This window comes from Stylophora pistillata, chromosome 1 (assembly GCF_964205215.1).
Source record: "Stylophora pistillata chromosome 1, jaStyPist1.2, whole genome shotgun sequence".
Classification (NCBI taxonomy): Eukaryota; Metazoa; Cnidaria; class Anthozoa; order Scleractinia; family Pocilloporidae; genus Stylophora; species Stylophora pistillata.
In genome coordinates this window covers 5159838-5187500 of record NC_142519.1, presented here as the reverse complement: position 1 = coordinate 5187500, position 27663 = coordinate 5159838, and the positions used below count along the sequence as shown (strand labels likewise).

Below are 27663 nucleotides of genomic sequence, written 5' to 3'. Positions count from 1 at the left end.
TAAGGTTAAGACTTGAGGATATTCATAGTTCTGATTTCAATTATATCTCCGATTTTCAATAAGACAGACTCTTGACAAATGCAAACGCAAAAATGTGTATGAGATTTGCGAAGTGTTGTTGTGTAAGCGAGGGACAGGCATCATTTTGTACCAGGGATTAACCTCGACTCTGAGACGAAATTATGTTTTGACGACAACGACTTTATCGGATGCAAAAATATTATCTCCGTTTGAGTAAAGTCGCCAAGAAATTTTTTTTTCCAGTACGTGCGGTTAGGACTTAAATAATAAAACTTTTTTCTTAATATTTAACAATCATTCGCCGAAGGCGAGGTGAATATCGTCGAATAATCCCGAGACGAGGTCGAGGGGATTATTTGACAATATTCACCGAACCTGAGGCGAATAATAGTTTTAGTATAATTTCAGAGCTAAACAACAGAGAAATTTCTAAAATCATAACATTTTAGTAACATTTATTAACATTTTATTCTAACATTTTAGATAAACCGCGTGGAACGGTTTATATAGCGTCATATATGGAACCGCTCGACCAATCACATTGCTGGAAACTCTTTGCTCGGCTCTAAAATTATACTAATCCACAAATATAAATATAAATTGAATGGACAAAGACTTAGAGCCATTAACAGTTTTACCGATGCAATTGTCACAAGTGTTCGATAGTATCGTGGAGGAATTGCACTAGTCTTTCATGTTTACCTCTAGGTTGTAACATTTATTGATGATAAGAAAGGTCAAGTGTACTTCATTGTCAGACAAGTTAGAACTGAACTTCAGCATTTAACAGAGTAATTATTCAATTGGAAGAAGAAGCAAAAGAACTTGAATTTCGTTCCATACGCAACGATGAACTGATTAAATCGGAATTTGTGTGTTTTTGCAGACAGATTATTTCCTTATTAACTATGCACATATTGGCAAGAGGAATACACTTACTCAGAGTAAAATATAACCCCTCTGAAAAGTAAAACATGCGAACAATTCTAATGGCTTGCAGCATGTGGCAATAACTCGTCTGTTGATTCAAATAATACCGGCGTAATGGACAAAGGAAACTTTCGAGTTGGCAAAGACTTAAGCCGTGTTATTCTGCAATCAATAAACAACCCAAAAAAAACTCCCACCTGATGTCAAAACAATATACTCTCTTTTTCTAAATCAGCACATTTTTTATTCAATTTTTCGGTTTTTAAAGTTTTTCACACTTTCATTTTGCATGAATTTACTCCTCTAGGTTTAAATGCGCATTTGATCATATGTAAATGGCATTTGCGCACCACAAATATTAAACTATTATTATTATTGAGATATGATGAATATATGAAGTTCATATATTTTGAACTGCGGTATTAGATACGTATGATGCACGATCCTAGCAGTAGATAGCGCTATTTATGCAATAGCGAAAATCAGACCTGAAAAAAAAAATCAGGCCTGTACGGGACTCGAACCACTGACCTCTGCGATACTAGTGCAGCGCTCTACCAATTGAGCTAACAAGCCAACTGGGAGCAGGCCGTTAAGTTGATTCGTATTAAACCCGTTTCGTTTATTACGAATCAACTTAACGGCCTGCTCCCAGTTGGCTTGAAAGCTCAATTGGTAGAGCGCTGCACTAGTATCGCAGAGGTCAGTGGTTCGAGTCCCGTACAGGCCTGATTTTTTTCAGGTCTGATTTTCGCTATTGCATAAATAGCGCTATCTACTGCGAGGATCGTGCATCATACGTATTCAATACCGCAGTTCAAAATATATGAACTTCATATATTCATTGTATCTCACTACTCTATAATTATAAAATATTGCTAAATGACAGTATGGAAAAAAGCACTTTTTAAGGCCGAGAAGCTTTAAACTGTTTCGGCCTTCTGGGCTGATGTTAGGATGGGGGAGAACCGATATGGATCCCCAAACGATCCCACACTTGTAGTATCGTCTAAGCCATACCAGAGTTCTCAAACTAGAAGAGCCTAGTGAGCTATGCACAATGCTAGCGGCGATGACTCGTCCCACATTGCTCAATTTGGACATGAAAGCAGAGCTTTGTATACCAAAGAGCTATATCTAACTGCAGACAGTACTGTGTTGGCCTTCTGGGCCTCATCAGTGCAGTGCTGATGCTAGGATGGGGGAGAACCGGTATGGATCCCCATTTATGTATAAATATATATATATATCGATTTATTTTTTTTAAAGGCCGACGACAGCACCTGCCACCACTCCTCCATCCGGTTGTGAGTAGGCCATAACCTGTTTTGTTCATTTAATCTATTTGTGATACAGTAAGCACAGAAAGACAAAAAACATAATCTGCCATTTTCATATAACTCCTGTTTAACTTTTCAAATTCCTTACAAAACATTTTATCATGTAACGATAAATTAACCCCAACCCATATTAAGAAACGAATGTCGCGTAGGAACTTAAGAGTTTTTTCCTACGTTTTTAAACTTTCGGTTTTCATATAAGCTTTAGCTAGAGTAATAAATCCAAAATGAAAAAGCTGACTTCTGAGAAAAAAAGCTCTCATTGTTGAAATTCCTTTGCAGCATCTTCGTGTGACTTTGAAAATGGTATGTGTGCTGGCTGGACCCAGGATAAGTCAGACACATTCGACTGGACATTGAGATCTGGTTCCACTCCATCGTCTAACACTGGTCCATCTTCGGGCCACGGAGGTTCAGGTATGTGTTGAAAGAATTATTAGTTACAATTTTACCATGATTTAGAAACCATTATCGCCACGAAGGGAATTATCAAAGAGATTTATCACTGAAATCATCATTTTGTAATACATTTTGGAGAAACATCTACCCTCTTTTCTCATTAAAAGACCTTAGAGGACAGAAATATCTAACGAAATAAACAAAGTGTAGAAAAGTAGACAAATCAGCACGACCGAGCAGGAATAAAGGTTATTCAATCAATTTATACAGAAGTGACACAGCTACTGAGCTTAGTAATTTCTATGAAAGAGAAAGAACACAACTGTTGATACGGAATCAATCAATTCAAAATTCTTCAGCAATGAAAAATATATTTCTCTTATTGCGTTTGGTTGATCGTTAGACCTAGATTAAAGAATGTGATAATTTCCCCGTTTGCATGGCGATGAAATCTCCTGCCTTTTTCAACGCTCGCTCAGCTCACTCAAAAAAAAACATTCTTTTTCATTCAGTCAATCAGAAAGTTAATCAGTTCTAACTTTGCGTCGTTTTGCTACAATCATAGTTATGTAAAGGATTTTGCTTCAATAGTAAATTGTATGGAAACTGTTCCAAAATATTTTGGAGACGTCATTTATTTCAGTCTACGGTTATCTATCTGGTTAATATGTCGAAACGACTTTTTACTCTAATCTTATTTCAGGGAAATATATGTATATTGAGACTTCATCCCCAAGAAAAGACGGAGACATAGCAAAGCTTAAATTTACGGGTTCTGATGGCGGCGCGTTTTGCCTGAAGTTCTTTTATCACATGTATGGAAAGTCGGTGAAAATACTGAACGTCTATAGTGGGAGTTCGAGAGTTTTCACCCAGTCAGGTAGTCAGGGAAACAAGTGGATAGAGGCGAAGGTTCCCGTCTCTGCTTCAAGTGGAAGAGTAAGTCTTTTTTAATAAGAAGTTCTTACTTTTGGATTGAAACCATAGAATGAAGATTCATCCTCTTCAAACTTTTCATAAAAATCTTGACTGTGGGCTGAAAGTCCTCGTGTATTTAAGAAGCTGTGGTGTGCCTCTGGTAGCTTATGTTAAAATTCGTCTCAACATGCTGAGAAATTATCGAAATTTAGCTCAATTTCGGTAAAACAAAGGAAAAGCGCGGGCTCGCTACGTCCAAAAATTGGTGAAGAAAAGCAACCTTCCCGATTGAACATGTAAGTTACCAAATCGATTATATTCTTTCAGGTTGAAGTGACATTTGAGGGAATCAGAGGAAGTTCTTGGCAAGGAGATATAGCCATCGATGACGTAACGATAGAGAAAGGAAGTTGTTCCGCCCCATCCACTTCCTCTCCCTCCACACCCCATCCGCCCTCGGGTATCTTTTTATTTTAATTTTACTGAATCACAGTGCGTGCTTTTTAACTTACCCCCGTGCAAAATATCATATGGATACTGTGTCTACACGACCTGACTGTTTTTCAACGGCTCTTTTCTGAAAAGTCTCTTTCCAGAAAAAAATTACCATACTGAAAGGAAAACAGTTTTTGATTGTTAGTCACATTTAATGTTTATCGGTTTTTCTTGGTCCTGAGTATTAGCAATCGTGATTTCAGTGTCGTTCAATATATTTCAAAGAGAGTTGGAGGACTATGTAAAAAAGCCCATCCTCTAACGTGTTTTCATGTCAATTACTACGAGTACTATGCTATACTGCTATATCAAGTTATGTTTAACTCGCCTTAGGTTATTTCTAACCCATTAATGATAGAATTTTAAATTCCTTAAATGACTAAATATAATATTATAACTTTTGTTTAAAAGGCCCAACGACATCACCTGCCACCACTCCTCCATCTATTTGTAAATATGCCGTAACCTGTTTTATTTATTCTATTTGTGATATGGAAAGTACAGAAAAATAAAGAACATAATCTTCCATTTTCATATAACTCCTTCTTCCTTTTAAAATCCCTTGCAAAACATTTTATCATGCAACGATAAACCCCAACACATATTTAGTAACGAAGGCCGCCTAAGAACATGAAAGTTTTTTCCTGCGTTTTTCAACATTCGTTTTTCATTTATGCTTTTGTTAGAGTAATAATTCCGAAATAGTATTTGGAGAAAAAAACTCTCATTGTTGAAATTCCTTTGCAGTATCTTCGTGTGACTTTGAAAGTGGTATGTGTGCTGGCTGGACCCAGGATAAGTCAGATACATTCGACTGGACATTGAGATCTGGTTCCACCCCATCGTCTAACACTGGTCCATCTTCGGGCCACGGAGGTTCAGGTATGTGTTGTATTCTGGAGAGACGTCGACCCTCTTTTCTCGTCAAAAGACTTTAGATGACATGAATATCGAACATAACGAACAACGGGTAGAAAAGAACTAGGGGAAGTCCGCGCGACCGAGCTGGAATAAACGTTATTCCAGCAATTTAAATAGAAGTGATACAGGTACTGAGCCTAATCATTTCTATGAAAGAAAAAACACAACTGTAGATACGGAATCAGTTCAAAATTCGTCACCTTTGAAAAGTTATATTTTTCTCTTGTTGCGTTTTCTGATCGCTAGACCTTGATTAAAGGATATGATAATCGTTTGCGAGGTAATGAAATCATTCTGCCGGCCGGCTTTTCAGAGTTTGTGTTCATCATGCTAACAATTTCTCTAAAGCTTTGCACCTAAAACGAGAAAATCTTGACTGATTTTCAAAGCTTGCCCTGCACACTCATAAAAGAGTTTTTTCTCCATTCATTGAATCAAAAGCTAATCAGTCAGTCCTAGCTTGCATCATTTTACTACAATCATTATGTAAAGCCTTTTGCTTGAACAGTAAATTGTATGGGAACTGTTCCAAAATATATTGGTGTCGTCATTTACTTCAATGGTTATGTACCTAGATAACTTCATACCGAAATAACTTTTCTCATCTTATTTCAGGGAATTATATGTATATTGAGACTTCATCCCCAAGAAAAGACGGAGACATAGCAAAGCTTAAATTTACGGGTTCTGGTGGCGGCGCGTTTTGCCTGAGGTTCTTTTATCACATGTATGGAAAGTCGGTGAAAATACTGAACGTCTATAGTGGGAGTTCGAGAGTTTTCACCCAGTCAGGTAGTCAGGGAAACAAGTGGATAGAGGCGAAGGTTCCCGTCTCTGCTTCAAGTGGAAGAGTAAGTCTTCTTTAATAAGAAGTTCTTACTTTTGGAATGAAATCATAGAATGAAGATTCATCCTCTTCATACTTTTCACAAAAATCTTGACTGTGGGCTGAAAGCCGCCGTGTATCTAGGGAGATCTTGTGTGCCTCTGGTAGCTTATGTTAAAGTCGGTCACAACATGATGAGAAAGTATTGGAAATTTAGCCAATTTTTTATAAAACAAACGAAAAAGGGTGTAATCGATACAGCCAAGAATAAACTGAACATGTAAGTTAACAAATTGATTACATTCTTTGAGGTTGAAGTGACATTTGAGGGAATCAGAGGAAGTTCTTGGCAAGGAGATATAGCCATTGATGACGTAACGATAGAGAAAGAGAGTTGTTCCTCCCCATCCACTTCAGCTCCCCCCACACACCCTCCGCCTTCAGGTATCTTTTATTTCATTTTTTGGAATCATAGTGCGCGCTTTTTTAATTTCCCCCGTGCAAAAAGATTACATGGACACCGTGTCTATGTAACCTGACTGTTTTCAACGGCTCTTTTCTGAAACATCTCTTTCCAGAAAAAAAATTGTCCACTGAAATAAAACAGTTTTTAATAGTTGTTCACATTTACTGTTCTTAGTCCTAAGTCATTAGCAATCGTGATTTCAGTGTCGTTCAATATCTTTCAACGAGATATGGAGGAATATCAAATACATACCTGCATTCAGTACTGCACGTTCCACGTGATCCCCGCGAGATAAAGTTGTATTTATTCAATCTTACGATTACCAGCCACACATCATCTACTGCTGGACTGAAGTGAATACGATAATAAGAACCTAATAAGAAAACAAAGTCCAATCATTTTAAAGGCAGTTGATAGGCGTCCCTACGGACAACAAATCGAATCTAGTCGGTCAAAGAACAAGCATCCGTTTCCGTTAATATTGAAGTGCTCTCCTTTTGTTACCTGTTTAGCCGGCAATTGTGGATCCCGACCAAGTGTTCGAATCGTTGGTGGCACAGAAGCACCCAAAAACAGCTGGCCGTGGCAAGTAATGATACTCACCAAATCTAACCGTCAGTTTTGTGGAGGCTCACTAATTGACCCATTGTGGGTGGTAACAGCAGCGCATTGCTTTAGTCGGTCATCGCCCACTAGTGTTAAAATCAGGTTGGCATACCTTGCTTAAGGACTATAATGAAATTAATCTTCAGATCAGGAAACTTAATGTCCATGCATGATCTATTGATGTGGATCCTGATACAAGAAAGGTGAAGGAACAAAAAACTAAATAAAAACAATGAAGTAAACAATTCTCTTGAACACATCCAGCTCCCAGCAGAATATATCTTCTCATCTCTGTAACTTCGTTGACTACAACAATTTATCAAACTAAATTCATTTTGTACTTTATACAGGCGCGTAGCGTGGTCATTTTTTCAAGTACGCACAAGTACATATGATCTAGAAACCTAAGTAAACTGAGCGAAAAATACTTCGTTCTTTATTTCTTGTTTGAAATAGTTGTGTGAATACAAGCAAAGAACAAAGCGTCTTGCCCTTATTTTGAGCAAACTTGGCGCAAACACAACATTGTTTTCACAATTTTCTGATCACTTCAAGTACGCACGTGCGTATATGCGTACAGGACGCTACGCGCCTGTTGTACACAATGCTTAAACATGTTCTTCAACCATCATTATGGTTAACGTTAAGGTGATTCCTCAGAGTTGCACTACGCATCCTGTGCTGTGCGTAAAAATCAGCCGTTACCATACAATATACTTGTGAGCAAAAAGAACGAAAAGCTAAGAACACAAAATCAGAAAATATAATGCAAATTTTGGAAACCATTTTATCTTAATAAGGTACGGGCGATTTTTCAATAGATTTAATTTATGATCAATTATTTTGTATTAAACATAGATTGGGAGCTCATTATCGAGTATCAGGCTCGGTGGGAACCGAACAGGATATCAACGTCGCCCAGATCATTTCCCACGAGAATTATAAAAAACCAAAGCCCTTCAGCAATGACGTTGCTCTCCTAAAACTTGCTAAACCCGCTGTACTTAGTCGAGGGGTTGGGCTCGTCTGTTTATCAAACCCGAGTAACATTCTTCCCATCAACAACAAGAAGAAGCACTGCTGGATAAGTGGATGGGGGACGCTGGCATCCGGTGGCAGTCAACCCAATGCACTCATGCAAGCCAGCGTCCCACTTGTATCAAAATTGCGTTGCTTGGATGCCTATCCTGGCAAGATAGACGACTCCATGTTATGTGCTGGTCTGGACCAAGGCGGAGTGGATACCTGTCAAGGCGACAGTGGTGGACCGCTTGTCTGTGAGTTCAATGGCAGATGGTTTTTGGAAGGAGCCATAAGCTGGGGTTATGGCTGCGCCCGCCCTAACAAGTTTGGAGTCTACGCTAGCATCGCTAATCTGAGGTCATGGATAATCAACAAGGCAGGCTTTTCGCCACCCAGTCCGTCTCCCCTACCAACACTAACAGCTGCACCATCTCCCCAAGTGACAACGCCAACAGCTCAACCCCCTCTACCACCAGGTAAAATATCGATGTCTGATAATTACATTCACAAGACTGCTTTCTCCATAACCACACGTTCCGTTCAAATTTAGAGGCCGAAGTAAAATTTGAGAAATAACAAGTCTTATGTGTCTTACCCGATGGGCTTAATAAGAATAGAGAAGGTGAGCGCTCAAAATCTCGGCCAATAAGAAATTCAAGGGTTACACCTTCCCGAAAATTTTATTTGAAAAAGATTTTCAAGAAAAAAAAAACGCATATTTTGAGATTCCCTCCATCTCCCCCGTAGATTTTTGTGTGCCATTTAGCGCCCACGACCACAGCAATTGATTATTAAAGCATCTAATATTCTCCACAGATTGTAATGATGATCATAAATACGCTGATATTTGTCCCTCAATTGCTTCATGTGGAAATTTCGGCAACAAAAACAAAGTTTGGTCGCAAAAAAACTGTCAAAAGTCGTGTAGAATGTGTCAAGGTAAGTTCGTTAGTGCACTCCCTAGGAAATAAAAATAAAATACAAAAGACGTAGTAAACGTCAGGTTTTGGTTCCGAGAACGCTGCAACACAGTTTTTGGAGTCGACGAATGCAAAAAGTCGGCTACAATGGTCAACCATTCACAAGTCGAGTAGACGATGTTTTGATACTTCGCACCAACTGCGATCTCTTTAAAACGGTTACAGAACGAATCGAAAATTCTTTTCTCAATCAACTCGCCAAATTCCCTCTCGATCGCCTTGAAGCTTTGCTCGTTAGAAATGAGATCAACAAATTTGCATCTAAATCTACATTTCTCTTTAGCCTGTATTTTCGTTTCCAGTGTTGAAGCAAAACCTTGTTCTTGCACACACTTCTCAAATTATCGACGTCGTTTTAGGAAATCGTTGAGAGATTTATTATATTGTTCGTTTAGATTTTAATCATTTCGTAAGTTAAGAATTGATGATTGCCAAACGATGCAAAATTGATTTTAACTTTATCCTTGATTTCTATCAATCTTTGTTGTTGACCTCACTCGATCAAGCATTCCCAAGTGTAACCTAACCCTAAGCGAAAAACGAGAACGGTCGTGAGATAATTCTCTTGAACAAGAAATATTTGCGGCCTTATTCCCCTTTAAGATGACCAACTGAACAGAATTAATGTAATTTTACGACCAGGGCAACTCCCGTGCGGCTTCACGTCCATCACTCAATCACGTGTCATTGGAGGCCAGGATGCGAAGCCTGGAGCTTGGCCGTGGCAGGTATGATTTCTTTGCTCTAGCAAGTCTTCTACTTTGTCTGTTTTGAGAGAAGAGAAACCTCACTGTAATGTCATTTACAGGATGTATTAGACACGTCCCGGAAAGGTAAACTTTTGATTCGATCATCATTGGCAAACTCGAATTGTTGAATTGTAATTAATCATGATTATATAGCAAGCTTGAAGGCTAAGGTTCATTAAATCCCTCAAACTGAAGACATTGGATATTTTATGAAATTTTATAGAATGAGTGAAATTTGTGGTATTAATAATATTGATTGTTTCGCAATTTAGATTGCATTAAAGCGTCGTAACAGTTTCATCTGTGGAGGATCGCTCATTTCTGCTACTTGGATAATTACTGCCGCTCATTGTGTAGCAGGAAGCGGGTAAGTGTTTCCTTTTTTGTTTCATAAACAGGGAGCAGGTATGATGAAGCTTCTGAGCAAATAACCAGCTGATTATCAAACTGATCGACGACCCACCAACACAACCAATCAACCCACCAACATCAACGTATAGAGACCAACCACATCACGGACTGACCAGTTATCTTGAAGTGACAGGCAAACCAACCAACTATCAAACTGACGACCTTAATTAGGAACCAACAACAAACGAATCACGGACCTGACCCAACCAACTAACCATCTAAGCGACCAACGTCGAATAATAAACCTAACTAAGCAACAGACACAATCGGCCAGTTGCAATTGACCCCCCATGAACCATAGAAAACTGAAAGAAAAAAAAAAGACATCCTTAAAACCGGATAAAAACACCGAGAATTGCAACCGATTGACTTACCATACAAACAGCAAACCTCAAAATGGAAGAATCAACAGGCCGATAAACCGATTAACTGAGCAACCAAAAACGGCAACACATAATTCACATCCTACTATACAATGAAGTTCTTTCACGGGGCCAAGTTTCCAGAGTAAACATAACTTTCTTTATCGATTGTACGATTGAAGTAATTCCAAATCAACCTGAGCGTACTTCCATTATTTATTTTTAGAAACCCTGCTAATTACAAAGTAGTTGTGGGTGATCACAATCAGAATGCTAACGAAGGAACAGAGGAGACGGTTGGCGCCAAGCAAATCATTTCTTGCCCTCAATACAATCGACCTGGTAGACTTAACAATGACATCGCCTTGGTTGAACTCGCTGCGCCTGTGAAGCTCTCTGCCAGGGTGAACCCTGTGTGCCTGCCATCTAGCGATTCAGATGTACCTACAGGATCAAAATGCTACATTACGGGTGAGATTGGTAATAAGAAATACGCTTGTTTAATGTCCACTATGAGAATCCCATGCGATGAAAATGCCCTCAATTCTTATGTATCAGAGAAAAACACACAAGCCTTGAATTTTAGTGCTGACGCGCTGGCTTGCGCAAGAAAATTCTTTGCCAACCTTTCTAACTTTTCGCACGCCCAACCGGAAACCTATAGTTGGTAGAATCAGCTTTAATTTTACTTGCCTAACCAGCGGAGCATTATCCACGATGTAGAGTTCTGCATATTTCCAAATAAGTCTGTTTATGAGCCAGTGGCCCATCAGGCCGGCAATTATCTCCGATTTCCGTAGCATGAAGCGACTAAGAGTATTTCTACTCCCCCCTGGATGGGATGCTAGTCCATCGCAGGGTTACCCCCTGCATTAAATTTGCCGATACCCATTTAAACACTTGGGTGAAGAGAGGCAATGTGAGAGTAAAAGTATCTTGCCTAAGAGCGCAACACAATGTCACAATGAGCGCAACACAACCGCCTCCCGGTTAGCTCAATTGGTAGAGCGCCGGACTGTTGTGCGGGAGGTCGCGAGTTCAAATCCGGCCAGACCAACACTCGGGGTCTTTAAATAACTGAGAAGAAAGTGCTGCCTTTGTAATAATATCTGCAAATGGTTAGACTTTCTAGTCTTCTCGGATAGGGAGGATAAATGGAGGTCCCGTCTCACAAGCCCTTGTATATGAAAAAAAAAAAAAAAAAATTGTGGGACGTTAAAGAACCCACACACTGTTCGAAAAGAGTAGGTGTTTGTGGTCTATCTTTGTGTAGTGTCTATTAAATTGATGGGGGTGGGGGGGGGTACTGCGCCTTTGAATATTTTATAGAAAGGGCGCAATATGAATAAGAAATTCATTCATTCATTCATTCATTCATTCATTCATTCATTCATTCATTCAATGTCCCCCGGCCGGGGCTCGAATCCGGACCACTCGATCCGGAGTCGAGCGCGCCAACCATATTTCCATGCATACATGATTTTCTATACTGAGCTTAAAAATTGCTCGGGATTTTCCTTTAGAAAGCTCTGCGTTGGAGATAACGGAAGATGCCTTCTCAAATTGCAAGCATGGTTGAAACATTGAGATGCAATGAATATATGAAGTTCATATATTTTTTGAACTACGGTATTAGATACATATGATGTGCGATCCTCGCAGTAGATAGCGCTATTTATGCAATAGCGAAAATCAGACCTGAAAAAAATCAGGCCTGTACGGGACTCGAACCACTGACCTCTGCGATACTAGTGCAGCGCTCTACCAATTGAGCTAACAAGCCAACTGGGAGCAGGCCGTTAAGTTGATTCGTAATAAACGCGTGAAAGTGATAAATGAGATGCAATGAATATATGAAGTTCATATATATTTGTTTTTTTTTTTGAACTACGGTATTAGATACGTATGATGTGCGATCCTCGAAGTAGATAGCGCTATTTATGCAATAGATTTTAGGTCTGATTTTCGCTATTGCATAAATAGCGCTATCTACTGCGAGGATCGCACATCATACGTATGGTTGAAACATTGTCGTGTTTCCTCTTACACTTTTTGGTATCACTTTCTCTTCCTTGGAAGGTTGTCACTTAATGGATGAGGACACAATTGAAACCGACGAATCTGTCTTATAGGGCTTTTGACGTATTTGTTTTAGTAATGTTGTGAACTTTCTGCTTTCATAGGCTGGGGAAAGATTAAACATCCGGGAAGTTCTCATCCTATTTTACAGCAAGCCATGATGCCGCCGATTGATCCAGCGAAGTGTCGGCAGAGGATTCAAGCAAGTGGAGGTGCTGTAGATAGTTTTGCAGATTTTCTTATCATAACGTTGTCAGTTCTTTGCACACTGCTTTTAGCGTTTCAATGCAGAATTTATTCATAAGCTTTATTGAATACTCTCTTTTTATGCCGGGTAAATGTCCACGTACACAACACTGAAGCGCAAATTATACATTAAATCTGGCTGACATGCTACGAAACTATAGCACGGAAAATCTTCATCACCCCTAAATACTATTTAGAGTAAAAGAAGAGCAAAACGAGAATGGATTTCCAATGTTTTAAGAATCTTATTGATCTGAACCAATCGCCGTGAAAATGCCGAGGCTAATGCCATCTTGTGGACCCGAAATCAGAATCTATTAAACCGACCTAGATGGTGCTGTAGTTCAGGGACCGATCACTGAGTCAGTTGAGTATTTGATCATGATTGCTTTCATGGAATTTGGATTACTTTCCTTAAGTGTAAATTTGAAAATTTTTTTTTTTAAACTGCTCTTGCTCGCATCAATTTGATTATCTAATATTTATCACGTTGTATTATATTTATCAAAAAATTCTTCGAACTAACCATACTTCTTTATAAAACCTGTGTTAATTGGCCTGCTGCCTTTGCGGATGTGATGTCCTCTAACCCACTATTTGTTAATTGAGGAACCCTTTCATTTACTAAGTCAAGTGACACTTAACTCCTGCAAGAATGTATTGAATTCGAGTAACATCCGTCAGAAAAAGATATTTTTTTTGTTGTTGAAAAAATCCAAAGCATTTTTGGATTATCTTTATCAATGAATATTAACTGTTTTTTTTTTTTAGGATTATTCGTGCTTATCTGTGGATTTATTTATTTTTAGTAGTCTCAATAACGTTAACTCCGCAAATGTTGTGCGCCGGCGTGGATAAAACCATTCTTAGTAGCTGTCATGGTGACAGTGGAGGCCCGTTTGTGTGCTTGAATGCGGATGGGAAGACATACACTTTACACGGTGCAGTAAGCTGGGGTTCTTCCAGTTGCAATGCTAAACAACTTTTTACTGTGTTTGCCCGTGTGACACAATACCGAGCTTGGATCAAACAGCACACTGGGCTAGGTGGATGAGTCGACAGTTACATATACTGGACATAAACTGGATCAATCAGAAAATGCATTCCTAAAGTGTTCATTTAAGATTGTTTAAAGGAAAATAAAATAAATTTAGGAATGAAAAGTGTAGAGTTTTAATGATGTTTCTATTTTCGACCCCTTTTTACTCAAAGTACAAGTGATTTTCCGTATTTGATCGGTTGCGTTAGTAGTCGTATGAGAGAAGACCATGAACCCACGAGTGTTGGTACTAACCACTGACACTTTGATAATCTGAGCGAACTGTCATGAGAAAAGAGTGCATGTGACTTGCGTTCATGATTAGTATTACCCGAACGATTAAACTATAAGATCAATAGTTACAACTGGGTTCAAACTATCCGCTGTGGTAGATGATCCCATGCCATAATACCCTCGCGAATAATTATTGTACTATCAATTGATCCCCATGCAAACAAATATGCTAAATGAGTGGTTTAACGGTTCTTTCTTACGCTCTTGATACCTTCTCTTTACTACTAGAGTTGCATGAGAAATTCTCAAGAGAAACTTACACAAACGAAAACTCATTATCATACGATTGAACTTGAAGAGTACTAATTAAAAAAAATGCCTATTCGATTGTCCTCTCCCTTAAGCGTGGGGTTCCTATCAAGAACAGCAGATCACTAGCTAGGGTACCTTGTTCTAGAGCCCACTGGCCCCAAGACTAACAGCTCAAATCATTCATATTCCTGTGAAAATGATGACAGCCCCCATTGCCATCTTGACGAGCCATTTAGTCGAGAATTTTCTGTAGATTCTTTTCTTGCAGTTTTCCTGACATTGAACCAATGGGTAAGAAAATTCTGGAGCCGACTGCCACGTAGACAGGATTGATCGGATGCTCGTGATGTCGCATGTTTTGACTTCGCCTGGATACCCCACGTATTTCCACCCGTTTTCCTCAGCGACGTCTTTGAACTGCTCATTTCTGAGGTACGCACCGGTGGGATTGAAAACCAGACCTGCCTGGGGTGGATGCTCTTCTCCCATATTTCACAAAGGGCACTGTCTTCCCTTTGAATTATACCATAGTTAATATTAACTCTGATTATACCTAAGATTGGATTATTCCTAAGATTATACCCACGCGTCCTGAGTTGTTTCTCGGAACAACGCTTCAACGCCGTTTCGGGACCAAAACTTGATAGAGAGTGACTGAAAAGAGTGAACTACATTAAATTTCACATCGTCGACCTTTTTTCTGTTTAGCTTACTCTTGAAAGGTCATTCGCTACCCAAATCAAGAATGCGAAATATCCGACATCGACTAAGCGGAGCTACAAGTTGGTTCCCAGTGTGTATCGGTTTTCAAAATGGCGCTAGAATTGAAACCGAGAAGCCAGTAAGTACAAGCTTGGATTTCAAATCTACCAGAAAACACAAACTTTCAGACAAAGCTTTTACCATGGTGTGTGATGAGATTATGATTTGCAATTATTTTGTCTTTTTAAGACAGAGGAAGATAAGTCAGTGTAAACAATCTTGATTTTCCTTTTTCTACAGTCACGTCCAAGTTCGGCTGCAAAGCGATCTTCCTCATTTTCTTCAAATGGCGGTCGAAAATCTGCAGGAAGTTTGCCCAGATCTTCAAGTACGGAAAAGCCACCCTCTGGAAAGACAAAGAATATAGCACAGGGCCTTCTGAGCAAGGAAGAGGAGTACATGTAAGTGTAAATTATTGTCGATTTAAAGATAGCAGTGCTCAGCTACTCTTACGATCCCGTGAGCTAAATAAACAAACATACACAATGGCGGCAAAAACTGGCAACCTCGCTCCTCGTTTAGCCCGACTAAACTTATTTGTTATTGTTCCTCTGGCTGTCGTTTAAATAACGGCATCACGTTAAATATATTTTTACTCTATTTCTGAAGAATTTTTAACAGATTTGTACTTATTTTCATCAATTCTTCTGAGCGCGAGTGTATGGTTAATATAATTTGTTATACTTTGACTTGAAGGCGACTCAATGCTCAACTGGAGGAGAGAACTGCTAGTCTGATAAAAGAAGCTGAAGAAGTAATGGTAAGCTTAGTACCTCTACTACTCTTATAATATTATCATGTTCCTGTATGACTCCCCCTTTCAGGTTAGTCTGTTGGAGTGAAAAGGAAATTTTCAAGTTACTTAAGATGGTTTCAAACTTGTTTGATTTTTGTTTCTTAACGTACTTCAAGATTATGGAAGATGTGCTTCAGTTGAAATGAATTTTAGGTCTAAATGATTTCAAACTTGTTTGATTCTTTGGTCGAGGTGGATTATAATTATATTTCTTGTACAAAGAAAACTGCATTCTTTTCAAAACTCTGAAGTTATTTTGAGCTGGAATAATTTTAAACTACAACATACCGTTTGTGTTAAAGTGGTTTCTCGGGAAAAAAAAATTATGAAACAATTTTTTTATAAACTTTCCTGAAATGTTCCCTTCCATGTCTACTTGAAAAATACTATAATAAAAAATAGGTCACTGTGCTTGTTTAAAAAGATATGATGGGCCAAACTTACCCATTTATGCCAGAACTAGCACAAATCATGAGTGCCATTTCATTAGTTCATGGTACATTTTGCGGTTGATGGAAGTAACACTTGAAAAAACCTGATAAGTACAAGGTCTCAAGCATAAGGAACACTTTTCCTTAATGTTTCTCAAGTCATTGCTTTCAAGGTCATAATTTGCATCAGTGCAACATAGAGGAATCACCTTAGGTGAAGGTAAAAACAAAACAAATTCAATGCTCAAGTTATTTTGACCCTGAATCCATTGTAATAATCAAGGTGATATGAAATCTATAATCTGAATCAAGATTGGGGATCCTTGTTGTGTTGGAGCTATATTGTTTATAGGTCATTACAGGTGACATTTTGATTGAATCTCCATGCACTCTGACAATTTCATTTTCTTAATGACCAAGTCTGGCTTCATCCCTCTTGATCCCTTTGTTTTTTTGAAGGATGGAATAGAAAATTAAAGAATTTTATCAGAAAAGTATAGTAAGCCTAGCTTTCCAATCAAAGAAAAGAAAAGTGCCCAAAAAGTAATTCGCGATTAAAAAATGCCAGAAGAGACCTTTTCCTTTACTCAAATTACAGAGCCCCTAAGATAATAATTTTAGTTTAAAACAATCAGTATTTCAGGGTACATGCAAGTGCTTGGGGGGTAGAGAAAGAGGATGCCAGCTCCTAGGCAACAAGGAGGTCACCATGGTAACCAAACCATAGTCCCCCTCCATGCACCTTTGAACACTAAACTGACAAGCTGGCAAAGCAGATTTGGTCCTGCGTGGTACTTCTCCTCCTTTTTCCCCAATCTCGCATGGGTGTAACCATTCTAAAACCCAAATAACATTTCACCCCCATTTGATGAGGATTAGTTGAAGAGATAGTTGGAATTGCCATTTGATGACAATATTTTATGGATTTGTGCCAGCATGACCAAGATGAGCTTCTTGCCAGACCTACCGCATCAGAAGTGGAATTATCAGAAGACCTGAAGTAAGTATATCAGATACAGTGTTAAAAATACATGATCCCTAAGCCTAAATTTTTCAGAGTGCATTTCCTAAAATGACTTAGATACCACAGTTTGTCTTTAAAAATCAATTCACCACTTCTTATCCCATCCAAAGGTCAAAAATATTTTCACATTTATACTTTAGTTGTTACATGTAAATTAGATTCTTTCATGAGGAATAAAGAACTCACTAGCTTTTGCTGTTTCACCAACTTGTGGCTTCATAGCTCAGCTGAGATAGGTAGCAGAGTAATCTGCTAGAGGTGCAATTTTTGTTCTCTAACTGATTTGATTAAATGGTAGTTTTCAAGTTACATGATTGTTTTGTCATGTAACTATCATAGATCAGTCTGTCACTTGAAAATTTGTGTTATGTATCACTGTCTAGCTTAAATGCTATTTGCTGTTTTTGACTTGGGATTCAGTGTATGTTCATGAAAACAATCAAGGCTATGGTCTAGCAGCCCTCTGTGGCCCCTGGTGCCTTACTTTTGCTCTTGGGTGACTCTGGAATTTTAGTTTTTTTCATACAAAGCATATGCTGGGCACCCTGGATTTCACAGTTTCAGAGCACTGGGCTCCATTCAATTTTCCTTAGAGCACAGCCTTGACAATGATCAATGTTCTCTGGAGATGTTTTCAGAAGTTTGCGAGAAAGAAGTGATTACCCATTCAGCATGAGCATTTATTTCTCTAGCATCAATTTCCTTCTTTGTTACTTATAATAATATTCTTGTCCCTCCAGTTCTGTTTAAAACATTTGGGTGTATACAAAAAAAAAATGGAAAAAAGGAAAAATTAAAATTTGTTGACATCAATACAGCCATATCGCTGTTATGTCTTGTAGCCAGTGCTTCAGACACAAGTAGCGATTGAAAACTGTAGCTGCTGGTTCTTCTGGTGAACACTGAATTATGTTTTTCCTTTTCAGAGACCTTCTTCCATCAATGGACTTTTCAAATGTAGATAGACCTTCATCATCAGCCTTCAAACAGGTATCTTTTTGTGAGCTTGCAAGTAATAATCATTTTATGTGTTTACCACTGATTGATGTCACAATTTTTTTTTCTGAAGCTTGTTTAATTAATAGTTGTTTGAATTTTTTTTCAGAAACCCGAGGGCAGTAGTATAACTACAACACAGACAAGGCCTGTGAGTAGTACAGCTGGCAAACAAGGAAGTAGACCTACCTCAAGAACAAAGAAAAGAAAGTAAACCTTTATATTTGGCTTACATTGAACATCTGCACATTTACATGGTTAAATGTTTTATTAATGTATGGTCAATGACTTCTGGTTGAAAGTGCTATCACTTGATAGCGGAACAATTTTCTGTTTTTTTGAACATTTTGACCTGACATCAAATGGGTCAATATTTTTCTCTGTAGCTGATGTAGCAGTTTGAATTTGTAGTTTTATTAATTTTGCAGTTTTACCATCTGGCCATGCATAGAGCACTGCTGTTCCAAATTCAAAATAGTGCCATCTAGCTGAGTTAGCATGCATCCATGCAACTAAATGATAATTATATTAAAAAAAAATGAAGATTTTTAGTATGTTCACTTTATGCTTGACAATCAGTTTTTTAATGGTATCAGCCAGAAATTTGGTTATGAAGTTGGAGACAAAGTTTTGATACCTTATTTTTAGCTTGGCTAGTATGGTTCTGAATGAACAGAACACCTAAATTCACAATAGTTTGAAATTTGTTTGATGTAATGTGAGGATTGGGAGAAAACTACCAATTTGTATGCTGTAGAATGTTCATATTTTGCAGCTACAGGTGTTTTGGTACAATTCACAAGATTGCACAATGATGTAATGAATGTAATGTTAATGGTATATTAAGTTGGAATTACAGTATATTTTATATTGAAGGTTAGCTATCACTAATTTTTTTCCTATCTCTACCTTAGGCCAAAATCTAAAATATCATCAGCACCTGGAAGTGTAACTCACACTCCTGTACCCTCTGATGACCCAATAGATATGCTTCAGGATAGGATAACTCTAGCAAACACAATCAGCACACTGGAAGATGAAGCCCAAGACTATAATTATACAACAACTACAACTGATGACAGTGTTTTGCCAGTTGGTGCTGAGGAGATGGGTTCAGGTAACATGTGTTCACCTTGCATGGAGTAGAACTGAGATTTATTTATGTATTATTATTATAATATGACTGGGTTGTCTTTTCATGCAGAGCATTAAAAAATGAGCCATCATAAAATTACTTTTTAAGTAGTGGGGGGGGGGGGAGGAGATCAAAGCAGCGATAAGCTTTATCTGTATTAGTTTGCATCTTTGTATTTGCAAAATTTTCTCTTTTGTTCATTGTTACGTTAATTAGTTACTTATCTTAAATTTAAACGTAGTCGTCACATGTATTATTAATTGTCACTTCTGAAGATGTATGTCAAAACATACGAAACGTCAATTAAAGTTAACTAATCTTATTTCCCAACATGCGTTTTACTGTCATGTTTGTAACTGCAGTTTGTGTGCTATTTCTTATCAAGCTACGATGGCCAGAGAGGAAGAATTTTTGACACAATGTTTTGGGTTGGGAAATCATGCGATCATAAGTGATCAATAGTTGTTTTAAATTAGTTTTTGGGGGTATTTTGACTACTGACAGTAACTGGTTTTAGCAGTTTAAAAGCTGCATAGGGGCTTCTTTGACAACTGCTGAGACTCTCCCTCTTCCCTTTAGTGTAGATGTAAAATGGCCTACTGTGTAATTACATTACAGCACTGTAGCATATTTCAATTTAGTTGACATAATGGAACCAGAGACTTTTTACATGGACACCGATGTGGTAGGTAAGGGCCTAGAAGTCATTCTCTGTGAGCTGAGTTAAGATGTATGTTATAAATAGTGTTACAAGATTAATCTGTTGCCACTGGATCATTATACTCTATTTAATAATATTGATACATTTTTTTTGCAATTGTAGAAGCTACAATCAGGTTCCTCAAGGCAAAACTGAGAGTTATGCAAGAAGAACTTGACAGGGTAGTAGAGGAATGTAATAAAAAGGTAAAATATACAGATAGTATCCAGTATTATTTAGAGATGTTTGGATAGGTTTTGGTAAAGGCATCTTACTACATTACAATGTGCTAATTGATAATACAGGTGGGTAGACACCCACCAAGCAGAGAAAGGGGAGGGGTCCCTTGGGACTCTAGTCCACCCTTGCTGTAGCAATTCTACTTCTCTCCCCAACCTTACTCTGCACTAAGTGTCCAAAATGGTAGCCAAATATATTGCAGTAAATGCTTAACACTGGCTCACCAATGATACACATGCACCCCAGGTAAATAGTTCAGGTTTACTCTTTATCATGCAAAATATGCAAATGCCTCAAAACTGATATTGAAAAAGTGAGGAATGACAAACATTAGGAATAGTTTCAAATAATTGTTTAAAGCTAGAAATCTCTGTGCTCACCTTACTTAATGAGTGAGTTTCTCAGTGATGTAAAAGATTGAATTTGCCGTGCATCTGCATCTTTTTATCATACAAAGAGCACAATTGCCTCAAACCTTATGATAAAAGGTGGGAAATTATGAGCATTGGGAATGTTGTAAGTAGTTTTTGCCTTGAAATTGCTGCAAACACCCCACTTTATGAGTGAGTCTCCCAGACATATGAAAGTTAAATTTATATCTGTGTCTTTTAGGATGAAAAAAAATCAGCTATAGATAAAAAGGTGAAAGAATTGACTGAGGAACAGGGCAGATTACAAAAAACAAATCAGGGATTACAGGTTTGTAGCTACTATCACTGTGGCAGCTATACCATTATGATCCTAAACCTCTGATTACATGTAGGGTAACATTTTATCTCAAATTCATCCTTGTTGTTCATGTTCCCCTCCTTACTTACATATTTGAATGTCAAAGTGCAGCCCAGTAATGAAGACTGTTTATCCTTTTCATTTCTAAGAGAGATTATAACATAACCAAAGTAAAGCGCGAACTCTGATTGGTCAATTTTGTGTCCCCCATTTGCAAAGACTATTTTTTTTGCGCGCGCTTGTTTTTTCTGGTCGCGTAAGATTTGTTAAATAAAAGGGAACTCTTTAGCTACAATGTATCAATGTTATGTTATAAAACAAATGGTAAACACCACAGCGTACACTAGTGAGTTACGGATGCACTTGGGAGGTTTGCTAAGCACTCAAGAAGCTAGAGTTGCAAAGCATGCTTCTTTCGTGCTTAGCAACCTCCCGCATGCATCCATAACTCAATAGTGTACGCTGTGGTGTTTACCACTTTGTTAATTGACTTGCTTTTTTCCTTGCAACATAATTGGATCGGTTAGCTATAGGGTGATGAGAGTAATTTGTTGATATTCTTTCACTGAACACTAGACTCAAACAAAACTACAGGTAACAGTTTAAGAAATACATGGCAGACAATAAATACAATAAGTATCAGGATTTTTGGAGTGACGTTTTGGCTTATATTTTTCCTCCTACAGGGCTTAACACTAATGATAGCCCACTAGCCACAGACTAGTAGAAATTCAGTTTTGGGTAGTGGTTTTCAATTTACACCAGCCAGTTTGGCTAGTAAACAATATGAAATTGTCGTAACATCTAAAAACATCTAATATGGCTAGTAAGTTGAAAAGTTAGTGTCAAGCCCTGCCCCTAACTAGGCTCCAAATGTTTTGATTGGCCACATGTACTTATGTATGCTTAGTTTCTGCCTTTTACAATCCATAGAATAGTAACAAGGATCGTTCTCATATACGTCTCATAACCGCAGTTCACACATATGTTTCATATGTTTGTTGTTGTTTAATAGTGTTATCAGTAACAAACAAAAAAAAAGAGTGTCATTCTGCCTCTATAGTCACAAATTGACAAGTACAAAAAGCTTTATGATGACTGCAAACACAAGAATGATGGGCTTGAGCAACAAATGGTGTCTTTAAGAAAGGTAACCAATAACTTTCATGTGGTCTGGATAAGCATTACTGATTGACAGAGGAAAATGTGGCTGTCGTATCTAACATTGCTATGATGGCTCAATATACCCAGTTGCAGGTTGCATAATGAATTCACGATATAATATTGGGAGAGGGCCTGTAGAATCCATGTAGGTACAGTCTACTCCTTGCTTACTCCAACCTCGTACAAAATCGAACCAAAATAGATTTCCCAACGTTTCTGTCAAGCATTACCTGCTATTATTCTTTGGGTGACTGGAAACCTGAATAGTATTTTTTGATAACTCAAACCAAAGATCACTCTTTGTCCAGGTCATTTCCTAAATAAGTCAACTCCAGAAAAATTCTGGGGTAAAACTCAGAACTGTTTTGAAGCAGTTATGTATTTTTGTCTGATTGTGGAATTACATAAGACTTGCGGAAGGTTTTTCACTTTTTCCAGTGAAAGTACACTGAATTGCATTGAATTTCATCTTCTGTCAGTATTTTGCTTTAGGTTGGGTCATTTTTTTATTCAGTCTTTCCTGACACCTCTAAGCCTTTCAGTTCAATTCTGGAGGGTTCAAGTTACGGGAATCTTCAAGCCGGTGTACGTTTTATTTAGACTTGCTGCGTGACTGCGTGCCTCCTTTTTGTGATGGCTTGGTGTATTAGGTTTCTGATTTCATAGGAAAATTCAATACTTGACGAGGGAATTCCGCATTAAATTGCACTTGAAAACCGATATCGCACTCATCGCTTCGCGATATCGGTTTTCAAGTGCAATTTAATGCGTAATTCACGAGTGAAGTCATGGATTTTCCTTGAATCGCATAACTGAATAAAAATGCGAAAAAAAAGGAAACTGCATTACTTAAAATTGTTATGTTTACGTAGATGCGAAACAATATTACTTAGCCTCGTTTTCAACTCACAATTCCACGCTAAATACCTCGCTTCGTTAACCAATCAGAATGCGAGAATTTATTCAATGATGTTATTCTAGTCAGACCTGTCATTTCGTATGTATAGGATCTGGACTCAATACAGAGAGAACAAAAGCAGGCAGCTTCAAATAAAAATGTCACCGAAGTAAGGTAAGGGTAAATGTATGTTGTGTCCTACAGCACTCCCTCAAAACGTTACGAGATTTTTGCGTGATGCTGAATGATAAGCGTAATCTCGAAGAGTTGGTCACTTAAATGAAGTCTAACTAAACTCGCCGGGTTTTTATTCATTTAGTACACTAGAGATTTCATTTTAACTGCCAACATTCTCAAATGTTAGCGCCGGTCAAGCTTTCTTTCAAAACACAGTTGACAAAAATCAACGTCGAGATGAAACGTCAGGTTAAGTTGAAGACAAAGTAAAAGTAGAAAGTATTACTGCTGGATAAACTTTGTTAAAAATCCGGCCCAAAATCTATCTCAGATGTTATTTCATTTTAAAATGAGCTAATACCGTATTGATTTCAGATTGAATCGTGCCCTCGAAGAAGCAGAGAAGTACAGGACTGCTCTACAAAAAGCCAAGAGTCAGTCAAAGGTGAGTTGTATCATGCACTGGATCAATCGTTTTCTCGATAATGTGTGTGACTGTTTTGATTTATGGTGAGCTTCACGTGACAGTTACTAACTCACCACACACAATAAGTGGATATAAATGTCCAAGTTCTCGCCCTTGGTTACTTTGTGGAAAGTTTTCATTTATTTCTTTGTTTTGTTTTTCTAAATACAGGACTCTGGTGAGCAGGATAGGAAACGCATCGACCAACTGTTGGCGGAAAACAAACGCCTTGAGAAACAGAAGAACGAATTGATGGCTGGCTTCAAGAAACAAATGAAGCTTATTGATGTTCTAAAACGACAAAAGGTGGGTTAATTCGTTGGAATTAGATGACAATGAATTTATTTTCATTAAAAAAAGATCCTTTCTCCACCTTTTAGTTACCGTTTTTTAGTGGGATGTGCGCTTCTGAGTACCTTACGGTTCTAAAGGAGAAAAACTCCAACGATTTGTTGCCACCTTAGATGTCTTGCGGTGTCTGTCCGTTAGATAGAACTAAATCCGTTTGGTTGCTTCCTAGATGCACATAGAGGCGGCCAAACTTCTTCAGTTCTCAGAGGAAGAGTTCGTTAAAGCATTGGACTGGGGAAACTAGAACAAGAAGAATTGGTCAAGAGGAACAGACATAGAGAAAAAACAAGAATGCTTTTTGGCTCGAGAAAATTACCGTCGGAAGCCATGGACAGTTTCGCTTAAGACTTGTTTTACGATGTGTTCTTCAGTTCAAAACCTAACTTATTTTCAAACATGCATTGTACATAATAAACGTATCAGAAATGTCTGGTCTTTGTGTTATAGACGCTACTTAGAGACTAAAGGAACCCGGCCAGCCAACAGTGCTTACCACTTTATAATTTGAATACATCAACAAAGTTGAAATGGTAAATTGGCCGCCGTTACGATTATAAAAGCTGACGTTTCGAGCGTTAGCCATTCGTCGGAGCGAATAGGGGAATTGTGGGTTGTGTGTGCTTTTAAAGGCAGAAAAAGGAGCTACCTTTTTCTTTACCTCTTAGCTCCTTTTTCTGCCTTTAAAAGCACACACAACCCACAATTGCCCTATTCGCTTCGACGAAAGGCTAACGCTCGAAACGTCAGCTTTTATAATCGTAACGGTGGCCTATTTGCTATTTCAACTTTGTTGATACATTCAAATTATTTCGTTACCCCCACCGACGCAGCCCCAAACAGTTTCTTTAGAAACTATCAGCCTTTATTCATTAGTGCTTACCACTAGCCTAACATCTCCAACAGAATGGTGGAAGCAATTGAGAATTTACTTTTGACAAATGCTAAGTGCCTTGTGATTATGCTAGCGCTTTGGAGTCACAGCCTGAAAGAGGACTCTGATTTGCGTTGTTGAAGAAACAAACAGATTACAACCATGGTATTCATTTGGGCCAAGAGCAATTACCAGCAACAGTTTCCAGTTGAGTGACGCGTGATGGAAGTTTGGCGACCACGTTTTGACGTTGAAATCGTGTTGTTGTCTTAAATACAATGCTCTATTGATAACTCCCCATGGGGATTTTTCAGTGACAATTTACAACAGTAGAATATAGAAACATTTAATAGAAATAAAATAAGTTGTTAAGACCTGTCTTGGGAAACTGGCTCCTTTTCTAGTGGCTACGTGTCGTTTTGACTTCTTTTGGTGGGCGACCCACGGCTCTTGAGATTCGGTTCTCATTGGAATCTTGGAAGCTTGCCCGTGGTAACCCCGGTCAAAACCCCGTCACCAAACTTTCCGCTCGTCGCTCAACCGATAACTGCAGTAAACAGCTTTTAGCTAGTTTTGGTGCGAAACAGCTGCTCGAATAAGCGAAGCGTTTGTAGGAAACGTAAAGGATGGTTTGAGGCAAGTCTCGGTTAATGCAGTCTTGAGACAGGCATCCATTACTGCGAAACTATCTTCCCTCTCGTTTCGAAATTGCGAACTTCTGTGGTCGTGCACCAACTGTCTTTAGAAGATTTCGCTTCAAATTCTTTCACGCAGTTTTACTCCTGAAAAGTGCGGAGTACCATGAAATCATAGTATAGAGCTCTCTTATAGCGCTGGATCCGAAGCTACCAATCAATGCGCTGTATAGAGGAATCCTTGTTTACAATATTTGCCTCATTAGCATAAGCAATTCAGTTTCTGATGGAGCTAAAAATAAATCAGTTCTGAATATCGAAAGATCAAAGTACGAATAACTCGGCCAATGAATACGAGCCTGATGCCTTGAACACTTTTTGTGCAACACGGGTTTAAAAACTCCAAATTTTACATAGAATGTATGAGCTCATTTGCGCATTTGCCACCCAGAAATTTTGCAGTTTTTGATGGACTATTTCTCCCTGAATATTACACCTAAAGAGCTAAAAATTTCACCATGTACTAAGGTTTTCTAGCTCTTTAGTTGCCTGAAGTCAATTTGTATCTAACATGCTTCCTTCTTTCCGTAAAGTCGTATGCAAATGAGCAAAAATGTAAACAATGACGTCAGCATGAATCCGCTTATATATAGAAGAGATATCAAAGTCAGGGTAAGAGTACCATGCCGGATTTGAGTGTACATAACCCCTAAATTTTTTTTTTCTTAAAAAAATCTTCCTGCTTTGGTGAGTATTTCTTCGAAAAAAATGTTGGATTTGGTTAAATCCTCATTTTTTTATGCCCTGTTGAAGTCGAGATCCGAATGGACCACGACCGCGTAAATGGCATCTGTGCAGTGTAGACTTGTGACGTCATTTCGAGAAGACGCTCAAGGAATTCTCAGACAGTCGTCGACCTGCGAAAGCCTTTCTAGCACTAGATTCATTCTGCAGCATATTTGCAACCAACATTGATCTAACCTTCCAAACATAACCAGTGAACTGTGCAAATGGCGCGAAATACAGATTGTTGGGTTCTCGAAGTGACGTCGCGGTCGTGAGTCAAAATGGCGGTGATTTTAATGCGATTTTCGGTACTTCAACGGGGCACAAAAATTTAAGGATTCGACCAAATCCAAAAATTTTTTCGAAGAGATACTCACCAAGGCATGAAGATTTTTTTAAAGGAAAAAAATTAGGGGTTAGGTGCACTTTAAGCACAAGTTGCATGGGCGGCAAAGCGAAAACCTGAATGTTCAATGAACCACACTTGGAGTACATTTTAACGCACGCCAAGAAACCAGCTCAAGGACACCAAGTCATGAGAAACTGATAAGCTTCCGGTGAGAGGATAAACAAAAAAGGAAACAATCAGTTTTAATCGAAAAAACGTTTCAAAATGACGATATCAGTCTTTTTATGTTAAATTTCCAGAAAGGTTTGGCTCTGCTGATCAAATTAGTGGGCTGCTGTCCCAACGAAGCTAAAGTGGCTATTTCGCCGTATATCTCATTTGATTAAAAATCCACAACTTTCTTGGGTGACACAAGTGGGTGTTGCTGGTTAGAGTGTTTCAGTTGAGGAGAGAATGACCACTTAGAGGGCGGTTTTGAGATACTTTAAAATCTCCGTGGTAACCAAAGAGGCATTCATCTACGTCTCAACCCAACGGTCGCCCACGCCATGTGTTGTCTTTTCTGAATCAGAAAGCACCATATTGTTGATTGCATAATGTTTTTCGATGGTGTTTGAAACTCAGTGTTGGATTTGGCGGCGACCATTTTTTCTGCCGCGCTATGCAAACACATCATGAGAGAGCACATCTGAACTTAATTTAACTGCTCCCGGATTTGATAATAATTTTTTATGGGACCTCCTTCCAAGAACAAAGGCTTAGGATGATATTCGGCAGCGGGACTGAATACTGCAAT

General features: G+C 38.4%; 2 protein-coding genes across 7 annotated transcripts in view; both read left to right on the top strand.

Moving 5' to 3' along the window:
• Positions 1 to 13935, top strand: part of LOC111324725 (transmembrane protease serine 9-like) — a 23781-nt gene extending 9846 nt beyond the window's left edge. For 2 of the 6 annotated variants that reach the window (XM_088754172.1, XM_088754192.1), the window contains exons 2-16: positions 2221 to 2258; positions 2574 to 2708; positions 3394 to 3629; positions 3936 to 4068; positions 4851 to 4985; positions 5640 to 5875; positions 6162 to 6294; positions 6829 to 7024; positions 7781 to 8421; positions 8762 to 8884; positions 9568 to 9653; positions 9947 to 10041; positions 10674 to 10918; positions 12631 to 12738; positions 13582 to 13935. In XM_088754172.1, coding sequence (XP_088610298.1) covers positions 2221 to 2258; positions 2574 to 2708; positions 3394 to 3629; positions 3936 to 4068; positions 4851 to 4985; positions 5640 to 5875; positions 6162 to 6294; positions 6829 to 7024; positions 7781 to 8421; positions 8762 to 8884; positions 9568 to 9653; positions 9947 to 10041; positions 10674 to 10918; positions 12631 to 12738; positions 13582 to 13826 — 2785 coding nt within the window. In that variant the 3' untranslated portion in view covers positions 13827 to 13935. Of the gene's footprint in view, positions 1 to 1749; positions 2164 to 2220; positions 2259 to 2573; positions 2709 to 3393; positions 3630 to 3935; positions 4069 to 4850; positions 4986 to 5639; positions 5876 to 6161; positions 6295 to 6828; positions 7025 to 7780; positions 8422 to 8761; positions 8885 to 9567; positions 9654 to 9946; positions 10042 to 10673; positions 10919 to 12630; positions 12739 to 13543 lie in introns of those variants that run through there. The other 4 variants (XM_088754180.1, XM_088754199.1, XM_088754185.1 and 1 more) reach the window with 4 other exon arrangements.
• Positions 13936 to 15067: 1132 nt separating this feature from the next.
• LOC111324721 (testis-expressed protein 9) lies at positions 15068 to 24654 on the top strand. The gene is made up of 14 exons (XM_022928345.2): positions 15068 to 15264; positions 15360 to 15520; positions 15816 to 15879; positions 17282 to 17346; positions 18297 to 18360; positions 18476 to 18576; positions 19281 to 19483; positions 20325 to 20407; positions 21054 to 21140; positions 22234 to 22320; positions 23342 to 23406; positions 23785 to 23854; positions 24047 to 24181; positions 24396 to 24654. Exons 1-14 carry the CDS (start codon positions 15103 to 15105, stop codon positions 24468 to 24470), a joined length of 1422 nt encoding a protein of 473 aa, XP_022784080.2. The 5' UTR covers positions 15068 to 15102; the 3' UTR covers positions 24471 to 24654.
• Positions 24655 to 27663: the final 3009 nt, after the last annotated feature.

What these genes read in the sequence shown, in the direction of transcription:
- LOC111324721 (XM_022928345.2), top strand. Translation starts at nt 15,103, where the DNA reads ATGCGAAATATCCGACATCGACTAAGCGGAGCTACAAGTTGGTTCCCA. An exon ending in TCAAGAACAAAGAAAAGAAA is followed by an intron (nt 18,577 to 19,280) that starts GTAAACCTTTAT and finishes TCTCTACCTTAG; the next exon opens with GCCAAAATCTAAAATATCAT. An exon ending in ATGTTCTAAAACGACAAAAG is followed by an intron (nt 24,182 to 24,395) that starts GTGGGTTAATTC and finishes GTTGCTTCCTAG; the next exon opens with ATGCACATAGAGGCGGCCAA.